This window comes from Gymnoscopelus braueri (genome assembly GCF_963280865.1).
Source record: "Gymnoscopelus braueri genome assembly, chromosome: 23".
NCBI classification, from domain to species: domain Eukaryota; kingdom Metazoa; phylum Chordata; class Actinopteri; order Myctophiformes; family Myctophidae; genus Gymnoscopelus; species Gymnoscopelus braueri.
In genome coordinates, this window is record NC_137625.1 from 12179592 (window position 1) to 12203840 (window position 24249).

At 41.3% G+C, this 24249-nt stretch overlaps 1 protein-coding gene across 2 annotated transcripts in view; it reads left to right on the forward strand.

Moving 5' to 3' along the window:
- Positions 1–24249, forward strand: part of osbpl8 (oxysterol binding protein-like 8) — a 106107-nt gene that overhangs the window by 42102 nt on the left and 39756 nt on the right. For both annotated transcript variants that reach the window (XM_080421573.1, XM_080421574.1), the window contains exons 4-5: positions 7895–7931; positions 13400–13576. In XM_080421573.1, the coding sequence (XP_080277699.1) occupies positions 7895–7931; positions 13400–13576 (214 nt within the window). The remainder of the gene's footprint in view (positions 1–7894; positions 7932–13399; positions 13577–24249) is intronic.

A 24249-nucleotide genomic window follows, 5' to 3' on the forward strand; every position in this document is an offset into this window, starting at 1 on the left:
TTATTTTGGTTGCAGATAAGGCCCGTTCCAGCATTGTTTTGAACATAATATAATATAATATAGGCTACAGTTTGAACATAGGCTAGGCTACAGTGTATGTTCTTATCCTATTCTCATCACTTGCACAATTAACAGTAAAAGGAAGGAACTCCAATGTTTGTGGGGCGGGGTCTCGAAGATGTTTTGTGTAAGATGCCTACATTTGCCAGCATTTTAACTGTTTTATCTATCAGTCAACTACAGTACAGTTCGTGAATTGAGTTGACATTGACAATTATCTTTTGACTGTTATTGCCCAAATGACAATTGGTCAGCCAAAGAGCCAACCAGCACGCCAGCTGGTAGAGTAGACCATCCTAACCACTGTAACCAGTACCGTAATCCTTTGTCTCTTATTAGAAACGTCAGGAGAACCATTTCTAGGTGTAGAAAATAAATGTTGCTGCTCAGGTTGTTGACAGACAGAATACTGTTGTACCTGCACTGAGTGCATCAGCACATGATGTACTGTGCTCCACACAGTGGCACCACATGAGCTTGATACAAAGTTGTGTGCTGCTGGCAGCACGCAGCACTCGATAGCAGTGACTGATTGATGGAAACATGATCAGCAGGGGCGCCCGCCTGGGTGCAAGTGGCTCCCTAGTCCCTATTGATTGCACATGCACAGACATCCTTGCACAGGCACAATGACAGTCGATGCAATGCAGGCACACGAGAATCTCAGGAGATTTTCAAAGATTATTGATACCTAAAATGATTGATCTTGCATGCCGTCTTCTTGCACATTCAGAGTGTTACTTTATTTTTGTGCTTTTAGGACATTTTATTTGAGTGCTTTTAGGACATTTTATGTGGTAGGACATTTTATGTGGACATTTTATGTGGTGTTTTATGTTTGGCGAGTATTAAAAATTTAGAGCATTTGAATTATCTGGAAAGCTATAAATTCCTGGAGTTCTACCCGCCAGGCTAGAACTGCCAAAGGCAAGGCATCATGTTTTCACACCCGTGAGTCAGTGGATAAATCAGCATAATCATACACCATGTGACTCACACACTACTTAACAATAACATACATACAGTATATCACACAGAAGACAATACTACACCACCCATTGTACCTGATGCATGCTGTCAAAACATAGTCATCATAGTGACTCATTCTCCCAGGTGGCAAGGCAAGGCAAGTTTATTTGTATTTTCAAAGTAGAGGGGATCAGCTAGGCCAGTCGTTCTCAAACATTTTTATGTCAAGGACCCCCCAAATTAATATGTATGTGGCCATGGGCCCCCCATCTGGTGCCTTGGTGGCTTTTAGCTAGGCATAGCAAGACCAGCTCGGATGAGCAGCTCTGCATTTGTGTGAAATCATGATGGACATCTGAAAAAAGCGGTCCACATCATAAGTGCATTTCTGAAAGAATGTATTGAATGTAACCATTTTGAACTTGTCAAAGCGCTCTGTTCGCCCAGAAAAGGCGCTCTGATCTGTTCTTTCTAAAATGTTGGTAATTTGTCATATTTTTTTTTTTAAAGGAACGTAGTGTGAACGCTACCTTAGAAGCCAGCCAGCCACATCATCCTGGATAATAATCTTTTTGTGACAGCACAGATGACAGTGATGGAATAAACACTTCCTCTATTTCTATCCGTGGAAATTGGTGGCAATTGTACACTGCTGGCCAAAAGGGCTGCAGTTGATGACTCTGCAGTCTGTTTGGCAGAAAATGTAGCACCTAGCCCAAAGTAAATTGATACCCCCCCCCCCTTTCTTTCTCTCCCTGGCTCTCTCTCTATTCTTTATAATTCCAAATGAATGAAACAAAACGTGAGTAATGGTAAAAATCCTCTTTAACCTTTTAAAACCTGCTAAAGCTTCATTTGGATTTACACTAGGTATCAGATCTAACCTTTTATAATATACTGCTTCACAACTGTTCAAGATAAATCGTTGAGATTACTTTTAAATGCAGGCTTTGATTGGGTATTATCCTTAGGATTAGGACATACAGTAGCTTGGAGGAAAAAAAAGAAGCTTTGGTAGTGATATCTTTCCCCACTATGCAACCAAAAGAGAATTGGGTCAGAGATGTGCTGGCAGTTATGTTTCAACATTATGTAATATGTCAAGGCATTTTTTCCTGCACAAGCACTCTCCATCTATTCCAGAGAAGGGAACATTGCTACGCTGGAGGAAAACCCTATACTGAAGAAGCAGTGTGCTTGTCTGGTATCATACTAGTCTAAGTATTTGCTTAGTATTGAAATATGGTATGTCAGACATAAATCACAGTAAGTGGGAGCTACAGAGTGCGTACCGTCCATCTTTCATGTTTTCATTTTAAATCACTGTAAACTTCCAATCCTGCATGCTATCGACCTGAGGGGAACGTTGGCATTTATGTGTGGTTTTATCTGAAGGTATAAACATTTTTCTCAAAGATAATTTGAAAATGTTACTTTGTTTCCTTAGAGGAACATAGAAACTAGTAAAAAACTCTATAATCCTCATATCACACACATTTGTTATTTTGAACTCACTGCTCAGTCATACAAATACATTTACCCAGATGAGAAATATATAACTTTAATCTTCTCTTTCTAACAGTCTACTCTACACAGTCTACATACATGATCTTAACAACTGCCTGCCTGGCGTCCTTAGTTTGTGCAGGTCGCTATAGGTGGAATTTGTCAAAAACTGTCAACAATTTCAAAACAGATCAAAAGATCACAATGCATCATAATCGGTAGCTTGTAGATTGGCTATTTTCACTGTGTGACAACGATATTATATCAATATTCAGATAAGTGACTCAATAATTTGTGCAGGACGTCATGTTTGCATTTATCTGCCTGTAATGCTGTCTAACCTATTGTGCTTCTTTGAGAATTAATTTGCTATCTGCAATAGCCAGGCTTACCTGTTCATCTTTGTAATGAAAACCATATATACCATTTATAATAGTTGCATATTGTAGCCTTATTTTATTCACATATCTTTTTCTTGTATTACGGTGCAATACTAGGCTATTTGTCAATAGACCTTTCGGCCCGTGTTGAAATAGGGATTAAGTTGGTAAACGCACACTTATGTCGGTGGATTACTCGCAATGGGTGTCGACTGACCTTTTCCATTGTATTGACACAGGATCTAAACGTGTGAGCGTCACTGTGAGTGTATTTGGACAGATTCATCTTAATCAAATGCATTGGCACAATGTCTGGTATGCACCCTGTATTGCTGTGTTTAACTTGTGTAAAATGACATCTCTGGTCACGCTATCACACTGTGTGGCTACGGCGGTACCTCATGATGCCATCATGTGTTGGCTTTATGTCACAATTTGATCATTGACCTCATATGTCATCTTCACACTGTGTATGGTGCTTAAAAAGCTAGCACACACGTTTGTTTTGTTAGTTTTTTAATTAATTCAGATTTGGTCATTCATTTTATATTTATTTGTTTCTACTAGTGTATGTGTCTGTGTGTATGTAGTCTCGCGTAGCCAGACGATGAGAGATCTCCGCCTACAGATACTGTATGTCTGGCGACATCTAAATTCTGTGGGGCTAAAACTGGGTGGAAACAGAGCAAAGACTTTGGGGCGCTCCCTTCATATGGGATGGTATCAGGATTAGTGTTCAAAGCAGTGCAGTGGGCGTAAGTTTGTTGGTACTGCTGTTCTTCTCCGCCGTCCAAGCCCATTCATTGAATTTAGATTACCCCTGAGCTGACGACACCAAAACAAACACATTACCACCAGACACCCCAAATGAAAGGCAATGAGCCATGCGGCTCAACTATGCACACCTGTTAGCTTGCCTTGTTTTCGAATTATTGTTGGAAGGAGATTACGTCCATCAGTATTGGTGTGTGGTTTCTGCAGTATAGTAAATAGACTGCTTACAGTGCTTACAAAGTCAGCACAAACAGTCAGCAAAACGTGAACCGGACATCAGTTTGCTGTAGAAGCTGCTGTGGTAAATGGGGTGTTACTGAGCTTGCAACAAGGAGAGATTGGCTTCTATTACTAACGGTGTCAGCATAGCGTGCTAATTATTTCTGTACATGGCACTTCTTGAAAAATAATTGTTGCTGATAAGTTGAAGCTTGGTTGGTCATTTGTATATGTCTATAGCCCATTATTGTCCATCACGGATAGAAGCAGGTTCCTCTATAACATTTGTAAAACATTTCTTTTATTGAAATGAATCGTATCAAAATGATCGAATCGTAGTGAAATGAGAGATTTCATGATGCATTGAATCCATTTCCTAAAGAATCATAATCGTATCAAACTGTTGTGAGGTCAGAGATTCAACACCCCGGTTTGAAGGAACAAGCACAATCTCTTTGTCAACGAGCTACCAAAAGTCCAATAACCATTTAAACCCTTTATACTTCTTTGTACAGTACATCGAATAGCCAAAAATAGCCTATCTACAATCTTACAAAGATGTGTTGTGAGCTTGTAGATCTGCTATTTTTACCGAATGTTCTGCAAATCTTTGCCTATTGTAGCCACATGTTCAATCAAAGCACAATTAAAAGAACCCCAATAAACGTTGACATTTCTTTCATCCTACACTTAGACAAGGCGTACGCCATTTATCCGTTCGGCTCCTAATGGCACACCAGTAGTGCAATTTGCTCCAAACTTTGCACAAATATAATGCATGCCATGGGAGATCCAGCAAACTACCTTTCATGCTTGCAACTTTCATATTTTCCTTTAAACTTTGGTTAAAACTCAGATGTTGCCCCTGATTGCGTGCGTGGCGGCCCTACTACGCATGTGTCAAACCCCTATAGCCACACCATTCTGTTCAGGCGCCACAAATGAACACGGCCGGTGCAGGACTCGCTCGTAAGCTACAAACAAGGTGATGCAACAAGTTGACAGGAGAAGCCCTATTTTCTTTCTTATACAAACAAATCATGCCACGAACAGTCAACCCACTACCTCTCTTGCAATTACTAGCCTTACATGTCAGACGATGTGCGTGTGCACATCGCCTGACGTGTAGATCTGCTTGTAGATCTGCTATTTTTTGATAGCCACGCTAAAATCTGAAATGACACAGATGCTTTCCCGGGTTTCAATGGGTTAAAACCTGAGGCCGATTCTACAAATGCCTTCTAAATCAGTAGTTCTCAAACTCTTTCATGCCAAGGACGGCGGACCCCCCCATCTGAAAATGTTTTGTGCCAGGGACCCCCAGAAGAGAAGATTTCTTTGTAGAACTGCTATTTTTGAAAATTACACAGATGCTTTCCCGGTTTTAATGGGTTAATAACCCATTGAAACTTGTCATACTGTTTACAGGTGTGAGTTAGCTCTCCTGTGTAAATTAGCTGATATGTCTTTACTTCTGGTTGAGTTGAAGTCTTGGTAAAATGTTGATTACTGTAAAGATCTTGGTCTGTCTGTGTCTCCACATTGATGGTTGGTTACAGAGCTGGATATTTTCTGAGGCTGCTGGGGGGATCTGTCCATTCCTCAGCATTTGGCAGTAGAGATCATTGGGGCTTGAATGTAGGCATGTACTGTATTTATGGAGTAAAACCTGAGACGTGAAGGCGTATGGACACTCTGAACAGGAGAAGAAAATTGGGAAAATTGGGACTCACTCCTTCAAGGAGCAGCAGTTAAAAGCGCTGCGACACACGATGTGCGCATGTAGATCGGCTATTTTCTGCGAATGTTACGGTACCCCCAAAATAGGGATGCTAGGGTAGAAGGAGCGAGTGCATTTTCCGGCAGCGGAAGCTGCCGCGGAACTGCTGGTGGAGGAGCGGCAGCTGGCGGCAGCTCTGCGGCACCTTCCGCTGCCGGAAAATGCACTCGCTGTCCCTCTGCTAGGGTTCAAGTGGTTAAAAGCTGCCCACTCCTGCGAGATTCACGTTGGGTCCCACGGGATCGCAATGCAGGAGTCTATTTTAAAGCTTTGCTACTCAAACTCTGCCCTTCTGTGACCCCTCCTTTCTAATCTTCTTGCCTTTTTGTTGTAAGCAGCTCATAGTATTGTCTATCCTCTCAATCAGTGGCTCATGCGGCTGTAACCAATAAGAAATCCTCATTAGTACTTTCTCCTCTGGATTATCGCAATATCCAATCAGTGGTATTGTTTTCGTGGAAAATAACTCATATTCCTACCCTTCCCAGAGCTTTGTTATCTGTCTGGGATAAAAACTGCCTCATTTGCTAACACAATCCCAAATAAGCTTCTAGGTGCTATGCAGATTGGGGCCGACATTGTGTGTGTGTGTGTGTGTGTGTACTGTGTGTGGCACTCTGACAATGGGTACTACATGTACAGTACTCTGACAACCATAAAGGGGCATGTGTTCCCAACAGGCATCAGCCGAGTACATAGGCCTACAGTATAGGTGCCTAACTTTGATCAGCGTTGGGGTAGCCAACTTTTTTATGTTTGAGGTCTGGATGCAACTTGCATTGTTTCCGACTTGTGTGGTAAGACCGGTGCCCGCGGTCTAGTATTATACACAGGCCCAATAGAGACGGTAGTCTCCTAACTTCCTAGTACTTGGAGGCCAAGTACTATGAAGGCCTCTTATGCCTTTTAATAATCACAAGCAATCCCCAAACAATTATTGTCATCAGGTTGGTTGGTTTAATTGCATATTGCCTCTGAAAGGCAGCAACCAAGAGAGAAAGGCAGAGAGATACCGTGTGTGTGTGTGTGTGTGTGTGTGTGTGTGTGTGTGTGTGTGTGTGTGTGTGTGTGTGTGTGTGTGTGTGTGTGTGTGTGTGTGTGTGTGTGTGTGTGTGTGTGTGTGTGTGTGTGTGTGTGTGTGTGTGTGTGTGTGTGTGTGTGTGTGTGTGTGTGTGTGTGATACTGTAGAGCTAAATAGCACTTGCAGTATGAGTGCACTTATTTTTTACAGTCTATGGAACATGATAAGATCAAGATTACATATTTTTATTCATAATGGTGGATATACTCTTTTAATATGCCCATAATATACATATGGAAATGTTGTGTGCTGTTCATCTCAACCCCTTATAAAGTGGAAGGTGGTTGATGGCTGTGAGACACTCTAGTGTGTGTGTGTGTGTGGGGTAGAGTTTTGGGTTGTGCAGTTACATACATGTACCTTGTCATGATTTGATTTAGCTATATGTATTAGGAAGGAGACCTGGACTGGATCTCTGGATCCAGATCTTCAAATAGTAACAGGAAGTTTACAACCCATGCTGGGTGTTGTGATGTTATATATTGGTAGAATCAGCTTGATTTACATGTGTTTATGGGCTAAACTAGTGACTTTGAGAGCTGCTTCACCATGCAATGTAAGTCAATGAGGAAACTATTTTTTTAATATCAATTTCTAATCAATGGAGCAACAGAGCAAGGTATCTCTCTATTTGGACTAGTTACATCATGACAAGGTACAACCCAAATCTCTACCAAAGTGCCATTGCGCTTTAAGCACAGTATAGACTATAGAGTATACTCTATACTACACTCTTGTGGGTGTGAAATGTCATAATAAGGATAGATAGATATAGCCACAGGTGCATATTAAGATTTGGTTCAGTGTATTGAATAAAGTATATGGGTTAGGTAACATTGGTTTAGTCAATGGTGGTCTTCACAAGCAATGAACGTCTGTTTGTGGCCAGCTTAGAATGGACAATTCTGTACCGCCATTCAAACCTGTTAATTACCCCTCTGTTACCCGGCCTATTTTGTTGCCAGTGTTGTCATGTTGTGTCCTTCGTTGCATTTTGGTTCAACTAACGTCTGTTATTTTTTTCTTTCTCTTCTTATTTTTTTTGTCGTTCCTGTGTGGTTTCTGCTGCTGCTGTGCCCACCATCACCATGCCCTCTGTGTGTGTCCACCCTTCCTCTCTGCCAGCATCATGCAGAGATTAAAGAACATCCTGCCACATCAGGTAAGCCAGTGACATTTCAGTCTGTCGGGAGAGGGTCAGGGGCTACCTTAAGGGGAGAGGGACCGGGTGTATCGTAAAGGTAGTAGCACAGGGTGGTAGACCTGTTATATATTGCGGCACAATCGATTTTGACAGCAAAATGTCATAGTAAGGTTGTGTTAAAGGATAAAGAAGGCGTATTATCATTCATAAGCGCATAAGAAATGATAAATTACAAAAAGTAATCACCTTGAACACTTTCATGCCATTAAATTGGACTGAAAAGCAGACTACAAAGGACTCTTCAATATTTATTGTAATATTGGATTGTCTGTATACAGTAATACTAAAGAGTTATTGTCGGTAAGATGTGTGCTATATAATTATTTCTGATTTAAGCAGTTTGTCGTTTTAAAACTTTCCAGTTTGACACATGCAACACTGGGTTTGTTTTCTCACTGTCATTTAAGTTGCCCAATGTATCACCAAGAAATTATAGCTTTTGCCACTGAAGAAAGGTTTTTAGTCCCTGGTGACAAAAAGTACAGACAGAAAAGTTTTCCGCTGAGACCCTAATTTAAATCTAATTAAAAAACTGGATAGAAGCCCTGTTATTTTCATTCAGACACAAATACACGGCACTGCCGCTTCACTTTTCCCATGCAGCCTGTTAACCTTATTAATGTGTCATACGAGTATGACTTGGGATTCAGTCTGATGGCTTTTAAAGGTGACGTGTGCAGATCTTTTATGCCCGAATTAGAGTGGTAATAAACTGACCATAGGAGGGGACAAGCCTCTTACTTGGAATGATTAGATGAGCTTCCCCACAGAGCCTGTTCATACCAGGTGTTTTGTATCCACATTATATCCAGATTGTCTAGGTCCACTTGAGACAGATTGCTTCTTCACACCTTTGATTAGGAAGGCCTCTGAAAAACGTCTCGGGAGACCAATTTTGATTGGGTCTCACATCCCTGCTCAAATAACCATGCTGAAAGTCCAAACAATACAGACTGCCGTCTAATCTTGGCTTCCAGCAGACAAACGACTCGCTCAAGATGTTTCACACTTTCTTAACCACAGGAACCCTATGCCATAATAGGCGAACATTCGGCAAAGAAAGGCAAATGTGGTGCAAAAATTTCAGATCTACTAGCTCACAGCGCATGACGTTGCAATGAGTTGTGAGCTTGTAGGTCGGCTATTTTTGTTGAAGAATCTTGGCGTAGAGGGGAAAATAGGAGCGGATCATGTATACAGTAGACTCCTGGGGGACTCCAGTCAATGAAGTACTGTATATATTATAGAGTTCAAGTGGATAATATGTATAGACTTAGAGACTGCACTAAGTAATAGTACTCTGACAACAGGCACTCTGACAATGGGTACTACATGTCAGTGTTGATTTCGTTGACTAAAACTACGACGAAAAATGTTTGTCGACTACCTTTTTACACTGATGAAAACTAAATAAAAACTAAGCTATGATGACTAAAACTAAGACTAACAAGTAAGACGCGCGAACGCTGGAAGCGAACGCAGCTTGACTGTATTTCAGTCACACTGTAGGAGTGCACTCTGGCGCACTCTGGCGGCTGCACACAGGCAGTGCAGCTACTATATTTCAGCACAGAGTTTCCAGTCACATGGGGGCGCCTCCGCCGCGCCTCCGCGGTCAATATAATAGTCAATATATTGACTATTTCATCAACAAATAAAAACTAGACTAAAGTAGAACTAAAAGACAAGTTATTTTATGCTTGGTTGCTCGTGGGTGTTGCACTTTGAAAATAGCAGATCTACAAGCTCGAGCTTGTAGATCGGCTATTTTCAGAATGCAACCAAGTGTAAAATCAGCCATTACGACGCCATCAAGGCACCGCCAAAATACATTTTAGTCAACTAAATCAACTGTAGATTTAGTCGACTAAAATCTTATATTTAGTCGACTAAAACTAGACAAAAACTAAAACGTTTCAGATGACTAAAATATGACTAAAACTAAATCAAAATGTGCTGTCAAAATCAACACTGCTACATGTACAGTACTCTGACAACCATAAAGGGGCATGTGTTCCCAACGGGCATCAGCCTAGTTAGTACGTAGGCCTACAGTAGGTGCCTCACTTTGATCGGAGGTGGGGTAGCCAACTTTTTTATGTTGGAGGTCTAGATGCAACTTGCATTGTTTCCGACTTATGTGGTCCCCATGAAGACCGGTGCCCGGTCTAGTATTATACACAGGCCCAGTAGAGACAGTAGTCTCCTAACTTCCTAGTACTTGGAGGCCAAGTACTCTGAAGGCTTCAAAAATGGAAATGTTGCCACATGCCTTTTGATAATCACAAGCAATCCCCAAACAATTATTGTCATCAGGTTGGTTGGCTTAATTGCATATTGCCTCTGAAAGGCAGCAACCAAGAGAGAAAGGCAGAGAGATACTGTGTGTGTGTGTGTGTGTGTGTGTGTGTGTGTGTGTGTGTGTGTGTGTGTGTGTGTGTGTGTGTGTGTGTGTGTGTGTGTGTGTGTGTGTGTGTGTGTGTGTGTGTGTGTGTGTGTGTGTGTGTGTGAGAGTGTGATAGAGAGAGCTAAATTGCACTTATGAGTGCACTTATTTTTTACAGTCTATGGAACATGATAAGATCAAGATGACATATTTTTATTCATAATGGTGGATATACTCCTTTAATATGCCCATAATATACAACACTACAGAGCTTACATGCTCAAGTAATATGGATTCGAAAATGGAAACACTTTGCTACGTTTATCAGCCTTGGCTTGACTGTTTGAATATCCCAATATACTTCACAGATCAAAATGAATCAACCCTTATGCCATTCAGCATGATATGGAGTTGAACATTATGCTTGTAAAGAACTTTATTGTCTACGGTATTTTTGCACCAGTGACTGTATCGGCCTGCGTAATGAGGTGCATTCAGGTGTTAGGATATAGTGTACATGATTCTCTTTTTGCATCCCTCTTGAAATGATTGATTGAATACAGCACGAAAGTACAGTACTTGGGCTAAAAGGATAACACAAAAAAGTCCTGGGGACTTGTTTCCATTGTGGTCCTATGTATTCAATTCATCAACAGAGCATAACATATTAATACATGTCATCAGAAGATACACATACCGTAGCTATATTTACAGAGGGAAAATGGAGCAGCTGCGTATGACCCCTCATATCAAAGGGATTTAATATCTATCTCCACTTGTACAGAGGCCAGTGTTTCGCGTCCTTTAATGGATAATGTCAGGGCATACAGAGTAGTAAAACGTAATAATAACCCTAGAATAACCTAAGCCTATTCAATATAATCCCCTACTGCTATCTAGGTGATAAAGAGACAGCCAATTAATGCTGCTGGTATTTCTTCTTCTTTTTTCAGCATCTCCACAGGTGTCGAGTGAGGCCATTTTCCATAAAATACATGAATAATAACCCTAGAATAGCCTAAACGATATGATCCCACCAATCCCGCTGCTATCTGACACACTATTAGAAAAGAGTGGATTTTGTGTGTTTGTTTGTGCCGCTTCACCAGTTGTCCAATTGGCCCCAAACTGCTACAAAGAATCCATTCAGATGATCAAATTAATGAATGATGTTAATGGGCAGGACACGTTCTAAAGGTTACATTTTAATATAAGATCTTAATGAGTTCATCATCATAATACTCTCATAGTACGTTTCACGAATCCGTTTTAATGTGCGTATTGCCGCTTCATTAAATAACGTCTACTGTGTAGTTTTTGATGCTAACCAGAAGATCTGTAGATTTAGTGATAATAATTATCACTCTGCTTGCCTGGATGTGAAATGACAAACCAACACAAAACGCTGCACATTGTATTTGATTGTAAAGTTAGAGGGGGCCCCCTCCCCAGGGACCAATAAAAATAAAAAAACAGGCGACACGCCGCCCGCCTCTACCCAGACAAGGCACCCCATTCCTGGGTACGGGGCTGGGTGGAGGGGACCCCCCAGTCGGCCCTCAACGCACCTGCGGGAAAATTCCTTAAGGCAGGAAGGCAGAGGCGGTGCTCCCAGAGGGCCCTGGACACTTAAAGCGATTTTCTTTTTTCAAAAAGAACCAAGGCAGGGGCCTCATGCCGCCCCTCTACCCAGCCCAAGGCACCCCGATCCTGGGTACGGGGCTGGGTGGCGTCAGATCATGTTTTTTCAAAAGAACCAGGGCAGGGGCCTCACGCCGCCCCTCTACCCAGCCCAAGGCACCCCGATCCTGGGTACGGGGCTGGGTGGAGGGGACCCCCCAGTCGGCCCTCAACGCACCTGCGGGTATACAACAAGATACGGAAATGAAATACTCACAAAATACAAAATACCTTTTAAGCTTGTTTTAAGTATAAGACAAATATCTCGGGTGTGTTATATTAGCCTCATATCACGTGAGCTAGTGATGATAGCCTTGCACGTGTCATAGACCATATTCACACGGCGGCCATATTGGAATTTAACATTGAAAGTGCCGCCACCCGGGGTGGCTACTTTCATTGACTTCATAGAAACATGGCCGCCGTGTGAATATGGTCTATTGTGCTTGTTGTGTCTTTCCTCGTCAACCGTGCTCTAATCTAACACACATTTCACCAGATGTACTCTTAATCACTAGTTAGTGCTGGAAACACGCTGTTGTCCATGCTTCTCTGGTCAGATTGGATCCTACTTGAGCTGGATTATGACCTGGATGACCACAAATACTGTAGCATTATACTCATATGGCTCCATGATGCCTGTTGCTTCTATAATCTTACTGCTGTGTATGCTGTTGCTGTGACCCCTCTATAAGGGTTGTCAGGTTATATAGAAGTCAGAATCAGTTTGTCGGGGCACTATACAGTGAAATGTGTAGGACCGCCTGTTCTCTACCATCGTTTGAGGATTATGTGTAAGTGCTTGATACTGTATGGACTGTATGGATTAGAGCAACTGCTACATGCATTATATAGCTTTGATTATGGTCAAGATGCTTTGTAACTCAGTGATATTGGTTCGAATACTGTCAGGGTTGAGGACAAATTGTACTTGCCATGTCTGCATAGCCGCGAGGGTCCAATAGCGTCATATGACTGTCATCACCAGCTCATGTCCGTGGGGACGTCCATGTGCATCCCCGATGTTATGACTTTTCGTACTCTGTACTATGTGCGGACAAGTATGCTGACTGCATTTGAGAAGAGGTTGAGTAAGGACATCCGTCATTGTCCCCTGTATTATGGACTTGAAATTAAACCTGTGCAGAGAATAACATCAATGGACAGAAATAATTGACGCAAGATGGAGTAAAACTAGGACAGTGGGATGAAGTAAACAGTGACCGGTACTTTTTGTGAAACAGACTCTGGCTGTGAGTGGTGATTCTGTGACCTGAATGTATTTTCTACTTTCTCTCTCCCTTTCTTTTCCTGTCTTCTCCTCCTTCACAATCCGTTTTCCTCTCTTTATTTTTTCCAGCTGCCATAGTGTCTGGTGATGACACCGTCCTTCTGACCCCAGGGAGGATGAGCCAGCGCCAGGGGAAGGAGCGAGAGAGGGAGAAGGAGAAGGAGAAGGAAGGGGGCCTCCTCACTCCCAGCAGAGAGCACCTCAGTAGCCCCTCCCCGATCAGCCCAGGGGTCAGCTACAGCCAGGGTAAGTGCTATCTTCCAATTGTACGTTTTATGGGTTCAATGTTTTATGTGTTTGATTCCCATCATCATATAGTGTGTGTGAGAGTGAGAGAGAGAGAGAGAGACACACAGAGAGAGAGAGAGAGCAGGATTTCCTGACTCAAGCTCGCAGCCTCGGTTAACTTGACCTATATCACAAAGGCCTCCTCTGGTCTACTGGTGTTCTCAGAAATATTCAAGTCCGATGGTGGGCCTGTAGACCGACGTGGGATTTGCTCAGTTACACGTCTAAAACAAAATGGAGATCATGAAAATGCATTGGGTTAATTTGGGAAAATATTGAACATTTTAAAGTGAAAAGTTGTTCTTATTGATCAGTCATTGATCCTGACACACAGCTGTGCACTTCTGAACCACAAACAGAATTACACAGATCTAATCTAATCCCTCTTACACATTCACTGCCAAAAAGGGGGGGGAAAAATCTTTTAAACGTCCAGAACCCAAGATAACGTCATCCGAAGATTTACTGCTCCATTCACTCCCTGGTTAACTTTAAAATCCTGTATCTCGGCTCCTGTGTACTTTATTTTTTTACTATGTATTTTGGGCGAAACGTGCTATTTTCAACTGGGAGAAGAGAACGGGAGGTCACAATGACATTTTCTTGGTTCTTGAAAAATTAGTCTGGCAGAAGCTACCTTCCAGTATTAGAAAGCCCCTGGCAGTGAATGTGTTATTATCTCTCCTTCGTTCGTGTACAGGGTCAAAGAGTTTGCTGCAGGCTAAAATCGTGGTGTTCTTTACTGACTTTCCTGATGATAGTGTGCTGTATTAAGTTATTTTGAACTTCATGCAGTTTTGTAATTTCTTCCCATGATTGGTGGTATTGTAGCAAAAAGACTGCTCTATATCCCACACGTCCCCAGTGTGTTTAGTTCCTAATAGCTTCGCATTTAGCTCCCTGTCTAGACTTGTTGAGTCATCGCTATGATCATTGGACTGTTAGCCAGAACCAGTTCAAGAGCCACATGCTGAGACATGTGATAAATATGAGCACAGGTCAGCTGACCATACAACATCATGACTTATTTAATACTCATTTATACTTTTTCGCTTTTTTCTAGGAATCGGTTATTTTTGGTGAGGAACATTGTCTTGTGACAATGTATGAATTAGGCTTTATTTAAAATATGTTAATGCAAACAGAACCTGTTGTCTTTTCTTTGAGGTGGATGCTGCTTTCTAAGCACCATTCTGTTTCGTTATGTCAATCAGAATTGGAAAACTATAGAAGTACTATCTGTGCTTCTCTTAGTGACATTCTGCTCTGGTGTTGCACTGCCCTCTTGAGGTTTTTCTGCTAAGTGACGTTTGCTTTTTAAGAGAATTATAAAGCCGAACAGTGTGAATATGGGGTCGGTGTAACCTGTTGTCTGTCTTGTTGTTTGTCTTGATGTACATTGTATGTCTTGTTCATCCAGTCAGATCTTCTAGTTTGATGACCATAAGGTGAGGACTAGACAATGATATGCACACTTTGCACAGCTTCAGAAATTGATTAATACCTCACTCTTTATTTTTTGAGACTCTGGTACCCCCCCATTGAGATTATTTTGTCCATAAACACATGAACGTCTTCATGCTCTCTCTCTCCATCTCTATTGGAAGTGAGTGAGGTGTATGTTGCTATATGGAGACATGTGTACCATGTCTAAAAGTTTAGCTGTGCATAGGAGTGGCATTGTGTTCCACTACGGTGAAAGTAGACAAGTGAACGATTATGGACAATGGTGTAGTGGAGTGTATACTAAGGTATGCAGTATGCCATATATACCCAAATTTCAGTGGACATTGTTGTAGTGTTCACAGCAACAAGAAGGTTTTTGTGTTGTCTCAAATGTACAATATATTCATTCGGATTATTTGAAACTGTGTGAATACTCATTTGCCGCACTGTCGATACCAGCAGTGCTTCCTCCTATGACTCTTCTTGTCTCTGCCTAGTAGAAAAGTCAAGAAAGCAAGCAGCATTTGTCTTGCTAGAAAAATACTTTATATATATTATATGAAAACATACATACAGTAGTGTGCAATGGAATGAGGTGAAATAAATAGCACCAAATATAGTCATACATACATACATACAGTATACATACATACATACATACATAGGGGGTGATATCAGCTAAATTGGGCCACTTTTTGGTAAATCTCCTGGGAAACTGCGAAAAAGCAATGAATGAGACTGAATTTGTTTTTTATGGTTTAAGGTTTTGAATGTTTGTGTTAAATTTATGTAATAAAATAAAATTGTTTAGGCCCTGCAGCTTTTGAAACAGCCGCAATTTTTTTTTTAAGATTTTGCAGTTTCAGGTAAAATGGGCCACCTGATCAGCTCAAATGGGCTACTTTGATTTGAGCCTATTAGCTCCTTGCTCATTGGGTGCCAGAGGTTTATTAAAATATTATACTTTGAGTGCCAGGACTTTTTAAACATTTTGAACCTTTTTCAAATAGTCACAAAATATTTTCAGTGATCACCGTCCTCACGGTGATCCCCTCATTACACACATACAGGTCTCGTACAATCGGGGGGAAAAAATTTAAAACATTCGGAAATCCATTCCATAGTTGCAGCCAGTTGAAAATAGTTAAATTAACATTGTAAAAAAAAAAAGTGCACAGGAGCCGAGATACAGGTTTTTGAAGTCATAAGTTAACCAGGAGGTGGATTGGAGTCTAAATCTTGTAGGAGTGATATTTCCTGTTGCTGTGAAGGAAAAAAAAAACAAAACATTTTTTTTCTTTTTTTTTTTTTCCAAAAACCGTATATATACGGTTTTGGCACTCAACGTTAGTATGCGCAAAACCTGTATATATACGGTTTTGGCACCCAATGTGTTAAGATTCACTGCCAATCACATAGATCTACGCGAACCTATTTAAAGCCGCCACGTGCCAATCGCGTAGATCTACGTGAACTGAAAGAAAAAAAAGAAAAAGAAAGAAAAAATATATATATATATATTTGTTTCCAATTTGACCCAAAGACCAAGGAGATATGATTTGTAGAAGATCTAGACTCCTATTCACTTCCTTGTTAACTTAAAACTTAAAAATTCTGTATCTCGGCTCCTGAGTACATTTTTTTTTTCAATGAAAAATCTCTGGCACTGGCTAAAAAAATATGAAAATACCTCTGGCAGTTAATGGGTTAAAGTTTAACAGCCAATGGATGCACATGATTCTTGCCACAGTTGTACTTGACATAAAACAATTGCTTTGATTGGTCTATGGTTGTTATGGCGGCGTAATGCCTCACATCTGATATGATGCAATCACATCAGTCACATGATGACTGCTGAAGGTAACCGCCAGGTGAAAGCAATCTGTTGTCAATGATAAGATTGATAAATCAATTAAAAAAACTAAACATTTTTATGATGCATGTTATGATGGCCTTCATTACATATAATGCTGATGTTTTGCTTAACTGACTTATTTTTGGGCGGTGAAACCGCCCCTATATGTGAGGTTTGGATATTTGCACACCAAATCCTGCGCTGTGATTGGCCACAAATGTACCCCCCTAACCCTGCACCGTGATTGGCCAATCACAGTCTATTCAGGACTGTGATTGGCTAGGGAAACATGACACATGTGCATAGCCCTATAAATAGGACCATAACTTTAAAAAAAAACATAAATGTGTTTTTTTTAAGTTATGGTTTCTTCCATCACTTCTTCCATCACTGTGATGACCACTGTGACCACACCGCCCACTTCACACTGGGTGTGATTTTTTTTAATGAAAAAGCATTTTTGGCTGTGACTAAATTTACCTTAAAGGTGTTCAGATAAAATGAGCCACTCATCATCTATAATGAGCCACTCAAGCAGCTGCAAAGCAAAACAGAGTAATTTCTGATAATAAAAAAAAATCTCATTGATGAACATGATTTTTTAACACATAACACAGTGTGACATTACATTTTATTAATAAAACAATGAATGACACCTGCCTAGTCTGCTGTTCTCTCCCTACACTACAGCCTAAAGCAGTGTTAGGCAACAGGTGGCCCATGGGCCAAAATTGACCTACCAGTGATGACATCTGGCCCGGCAAATTATTTTGTAAATAATTGACAATATCTAACAGTCCCACGTATAGGCTATTGATTCTCAATGTGGGGTTCAGGGACCCCCAAGGGTCCTTTAGGGGCTTCCAGGGGGTCCCCAGCTAAATTGTAGTTTGGCACTTAATTGACCCTTAAAAGGTCTATAACTCAGAGTGTACAAATGGAACCTATGGGTCCACTTGGTTCCGTTTTTAGACTCACTGAGTTATGGGGGTCTGTGACCTAAATTTGCATACCAAACTGGAGAACCTTTTAATTAAAACGTTTGAGAAGCACTCTTATTATGTCAAAATAGAGAATCTACCCCCACCTTAAGAATGTTTTTTTCCATGTTGGGAGTGCGTCACAGGCATGTGTTTCATAAAGTTTCTCTCCATATCTAAGAAGACCTTGAGCTCTTATTCAATGAAAGAGCTTGTTTATCTCTGTTCAAAAGAGTATGTCTGTCTGTCTGTCTCCAGGTGTTCTATTTTATTTTATTAACTAAACATCCTCATTCAAGGATGTGGCCTTCACAAAATGATTACCCCAAGTATTTATATCTGCACTTGTGACATTTGATTACACTCACAGTTGGAATGCAGTTAAAACCCACAAATCTTTCTTTAGTAACTTTAATAGCAATACATAGTAATTCATATATTGATTATTGTATAAGACGGTCTGTCAAAGTTCCAGTTCTTAAATTAGCCATTGACTGTGTTCTGGCCCATCATCTAATGACTTAGAAAGAAATTGGCCCGAGTCCAGCATAGGTTTCAGCACCTAGGTTTCAGCACACACACCTAGGTTTCAGCACACACACATACACACACACCAGAGTTCCAATAGGCTTTTGGAGCTGTTTTTACATGCACATGAATTTCTTCCAATTTACATGAGTTCTTAAAGTTAAACAAATTAACATGTTAATTAATGTTCATTGTTTTATTAATTTATTAATGTAATGTTACACACTGTGTTACATGTTATTCATTGTTTTATTAATACAATGTAATGTCACACTGTGTTATGTGTGTTAAAAGTTAATTGATGATTGTTTCATCAGAAATTACAATGATTGAGTGGCTCATAATAGGTAAAATGGGTGGCCCATTTTAGCTTAACAAATTCAGGGAAATTGAGTCACTAACAAAAACATTTTTTTCAGAAAACATAACTCAGCTAAGCAATACATCAGCATTATATCTAATAAAGGCCACCAGAGCATGTATTATAAATATTTTTTCTATAGATGTAGATTTAGATAGAATTGTATTGATTTATCAACCTTATCATTGACATGTACGATTTGTTTGCCAGGACACTGACCTAGTGTTTGAGTGGACATGCCGGCAGTCCAGCAAGGAGGGAGGTGCAATAGTCAAGCCTGGAGATAACTGAGGCTTTGATAAGGGGCTTACTTCCCTGATGAGGAAGGGTCTGGTTGTTGAAATGCGTAGGCTGGGTGATTGCTGCTGCAATGTGTGCCTTAGGCACTAGAGGGAGTCAGCATAACACAAAGGGCTGTGACATCTGCACATCCTATGGTTCCCTGTCCCATCTCATTCACATACTCACAAACACACATGAACACAAAGTGCCTTTTGAAACTTGTCGAAGGAGTTTTTTGTAAGTGAGAGTTTTGATGGAACTGACACTGCAACATTGTGTGCATGCTCATTTAATGCAGTGTCATGACTAAAAGCAGTACGATTCTGTAGTATTTTATTGTGAAATAGGCCAGATATATAGTAAGTGTCTGCAGTGTCATGACTAAAAGCAGTACGATTCTGTAGTATTTTATTGTGAAATAGGCCAGATATATAGTAAGTGTCTGCAGTGTCATGACTAAAAGCAGTACGATTCTGTAGTATTTTATTGTGAAATAGGCCAGATATATAGTAAGTGTCTGCCCTCACCTTTGTATAACACTTCACTCTCTGACCATACTGCTGCATGTGTTCAGATAATGGTTAACAAAACTGGCTGAAAAGAGAGCATGATCAATTCTCTTGCCGACATTGTACGCACAACACTCAAAAGCCTTGGCTCTGTATCCATGGCAACCTACTTATCCTCAGGAAGCCCTTTGTACTGTGCGAAGGTGATGAACAATAGTCCATATTCACAAGGCGGCCATTTTGGAATTTAACATTGCGTTGCTGTGGCAACTGGGGTGGCAACTGGGGTGGCATTTCATTGACTTAATGGCAATATGGCCGCCGTGTGAATATGGTCTATAGAGTAAGCTTGGTCATTTTTTCACTGGCCAGTGTGATAATATCACTGTCTTTGTCATTCAGTCTTTTTTTTATAGTAACTACTGCACCATTTGGTTGAGGTATAGTGATTGTACCTTGTTGTTTGTTTTGTAAAGGTTAGCCACCCATGTTTAATCTTTGTCCCACATGACCTCAGTCTCTTTCTTGCATGCACACACACGCACGCACGCACGCACGCACGCACACACACACACACACACACACACACACACACACACACACAAACCATGTGGGGTATATCAGTCATATAAAGCATGTCTAGGAAAATTGCCACATTCATTTGAGAATTTTCCAAAGCCTTTTACCTGCCCATCAGGTTCACTGCAGTACATGGCTCTTCCAAAAGGATTTACTGTTACTCTCACTTTGACGGCTTTTAACCAACTGTCACTTGTGTATTTGTTGCGTGGAAGGAAATGAAAATAGGTCCTGGACTTTATTGTGTCATATCCCCGATTAGTTATAACTTGTGTTATTACTTTTCAAATAAACTAAACTAAGCTCTACTAAACTCATCGTCTTCTCCCCAGGTAAATGGAGAAGTGGGGTGGGAGGGGAGAAAAGTAGGCGAGAGAGCAGGTGGGACCAGCATGGATTTAGGCTCAGCCGTCGGGGATTAAGCCCTCTCAACTAGGGTTAATGACACAGGCCTGGGGGCGGTCTATCCTCGTCTTCTACCAATGCCAATTGAGTGTTCCTTTTTTCCACAACGCTGTCCTCCAATGTCTGGCAGGGTAACGGGAGGCCTGAGAGAGCGTGCTTGACGGTGTTGTGCTTCAGATAACGTAGTGTCGGTGGAAATAAGGACAGTGCAACATGATGGAGGATATCTGGGCTGCAAGGCCAGAGCCTCTGGCTTGGCTGGGCCGATGCAATGTGGATGTAAAGCCTTAGTGATTTTACTTGCGATAAAGCCACTTCACTTTGGACTATTTATTTCTTCCTCTGTACACATCTTAGCCTTAAGGAAACCAAGGTACAGTATTGAGTTGTATTAGACAACAAGGTAGCTTACTGTATGTACTGTTAGCTTTTGAGCTAGAGCAGAGCTGATGCCCCCCACCACCCCCTTTGCACGTGAAATCCACCTTAGCTTGATGAATGCTATGGATTCATCATCCTGAATCTATATCTGTGTTAGAAAAATAAATCTATTCCACAAGGGAAATTCAGTTGCCATGTCGTGTTCATGTTGTGTTGTTGCTTAGCTAACAATGTGTGTGCTTTGTTGTGCATATGTGTGTTTGTGTCTCTGAGGATAGAATGAATTTAAAACCAATACAAAACGAGAGTCAGGCTTTCTATTGCTACATTATGAGATTGGGGGAAAAAAACACATTTCACTCCGGTGCCCAAGTCCAAGTGGAGGGCTGGGTCGCGTGAGGGAGATGCTTGTAGGCTGACATTCAGAAAGCCTCTTTTGTTCAAGAGTTAATCCCAGGCTTATAGTGTCTTCTTGTGGTCTTTATGCAAGACAGAGATGTCTGTCTGCACACACACTCGTGAGTATTGTTTTGGCTGGATTTCAGCTAGTCAATTATCACAAGGTCAGTCCATAACACTGTGGTCTCATGTCCCTGTCATGTGAAACAGATACCTTTTTAAGTAGATGTATTTGTGCTTAACCATTCCAGTGGCTATAGTTTAGATTACAATCTACAATTTAGGCACTTATACAGAGCGGATTACAAAGTGGCATGAACCCTACTCTGCAAACTTCTAGTGCTACAAAGTTAAATATCTTAGACCCCAGGTACACATCAAACTCTAAATAACATGCCAAATAGTGTTCTTAGCATTTGTGGTCAAGCAAACATACCGTTTGCTTGACCACATGTTTTTTGGCATGTTATCCCTATCTACATAACATATATGGCACATGTGAACAAGTGACTAACATACATCTGCATAGTATAACTGGCATCTATCAAATAGGCAACAGGAAGTGATAACGGTAATGAGGAGTGCTAGGGGATAAGGTAGAGTTTTCAGACTGCAGTCCTGACTGAAGGGGCTGTTTCATTTCACAGCTTTGGAGTGAGAAGGGAGAAGAGCATTGGTCAGGGTGTCATAGGGACGGGAGGGACAGAAATGTTGTGTTAGCTGATCTAAGTGTGCAGGAAGGGGTGTAGGGATGGAGCATGTCCTGGAGGTAGAGGCTGCCCTATCCTTGATTGCCAAAACCAGTGTTTTGAATTGGCAGCAACTGGAAGACAATGTGAAATGTTAAAAATGTGTCTTCACATTTTCCCCATGCCACGGCATTCTGGATCAGTTGTAGGAGTTTTGAGTGAGCATGCCGGCAAACCAGTAAGGTTTGTTGTTGCAATAGTAAAGCCTGGAGATGACTGGGGCTTGGATAAGGAGCTGGACAGACTCTTTTCTGAGAAAGGCGTTGATCCGCTCTGGATGTAGGCTACAGTGCACACACCCACAGGATGTTTGCCTTGAACAACAGGTGGCTGTCCAGGACAAATCCTGGGTTCTTCTTGGCAGTTGGAACAGGAGCTATACCACAGTCTTCTGGAAAAGGAAAGAACCTGCGGGGGCAAGACCTTCCAAGCTAGAGGAGTAGCTCAGTCTTGGAGGGGTCAAGAGTTGGTTTCTTGAGAAGTGGAGTAACTGATTTGAAAATGTAAACTGACTTTAAACGGCTGGCAGATTGGAAGCAAGCTGAGGTTATGGATGTGTTCATGATGGTGGTAATGAATAAGAGTAGATCGAGGCAATGGGCTGGAAGATGGAGGGAGGGATGGGGTCTAGAGCAGTGTTTCCCAAACGTTGGTTCAGGACCCATTTGTGGGTCTCAGAGCCATTTTTATGGGTTGTGAGTACATATCCCTTTTTTTCCTGTTTCCTATACAAAAAAAACTAAACACATTATTTAAAAAGATGTTCAAAGGATTTTGACATTGACATTTTTCATCAATAATTTTTTTAAACATTTTTCAAAATAATGTAATACATATGAATACATTTTAAAATCTAAGAAATTACATACATTAAAAAGTTGTGAAAATAGCAGATCTATAAGCTCACAACACATCACATTATGACACGTGAGCTTATAGATCGGCTATTTTCACCAGTTTGGGTCCCACATAGACATCGAATTTCTCTTTTGGGTCTCGAGCTAAAAAGTTAGGGTGGTCGGTGGATTACCCGTTTCAGTTCCCTATCTGGAGATAGAGGAGAGAATGAAGACAGGATGATATGTTGGTGTTAGCATTAGATGAGTTTGATGATTGGTTAGTGGGAGGATGGAAGAACGTCTGATATCAACCTTCTTATCAAAGTAGGAGGAGAAGAGCTTCCTTGGGTTAAGGCAGCTACACACTGTACGACTTTTAAAGTCGTCGGGGAGTCATCAGATCGTTATGTATTTCAAACTACACAAGTCTCTTTTTGAAATCGGCTGGCATAATATCGTTGTGGTTTTCACACACTTCAAGATAATTCGCAGGATTTAACACAGAGTAGAGCCCTGCAACGGCAGTGGGATCCCATGGTACCCGCAAGTCCCCAGCCCACGCAAATCTTGCGTTTTTTAAATAGGCTACTTGCGGTTGGGAAAAGGCCCCACAAAATCCTGCACTGTGCTGAAGCCACAGTGGCTGTAATGTGCTCTTGATCTGCTCGGGTAGTGATCACAACGCCATTCATACTGTATGATTTCCTGTCGGCAACAGAGCCAAATATCAAACTGGCTAGATATCTAGAAACGAGCAAAACCTCAGCGAGCGAAGCCTGATCTTGTGTCAAATCAGGGGGTTTGTCGGCGAGCGGCCAAAAAGGTCCCAGACTGCATAATCGGACCAAATATCTTGCAGTGTGTAGTAGCCCTTAGAGGAAAGAGGACTAAATCTTAGTGCATATGCAGGTAGCAGTGGATAATGGGAGGGGGAAGGCTAAGAGGAGTGAATGTGGGAGAGGTCATCTGATTGGCTAGTTTTGTGCCACTTCCTTTCAGCTGCTCTGAGACTTGTTTTCTCAGCTCAGTTAATCAAGGAGCTGGAGGACACAGGCTTGCCAGCTTGGAGGAGATAGGGCTGTGAAGGTCAAAGACAGATGAAATAGTGGAGAGAAAGGAAGTTGCAAAGTCAGTGGGATGGGAAGGAGTAATTGGAGGATAGAAGACAAGAGAGAAGAATGAACGGATGCACGCTTATGAGAAACAACAAAAATAAAACCTGGCAAAACATTAGCGCAAGATGAGGATAAAGGAAACATTCAGCCTAAATGTCCAGTTTGCTAATTCTCGCCTACTACTACTACTTTTGTATTTGAAA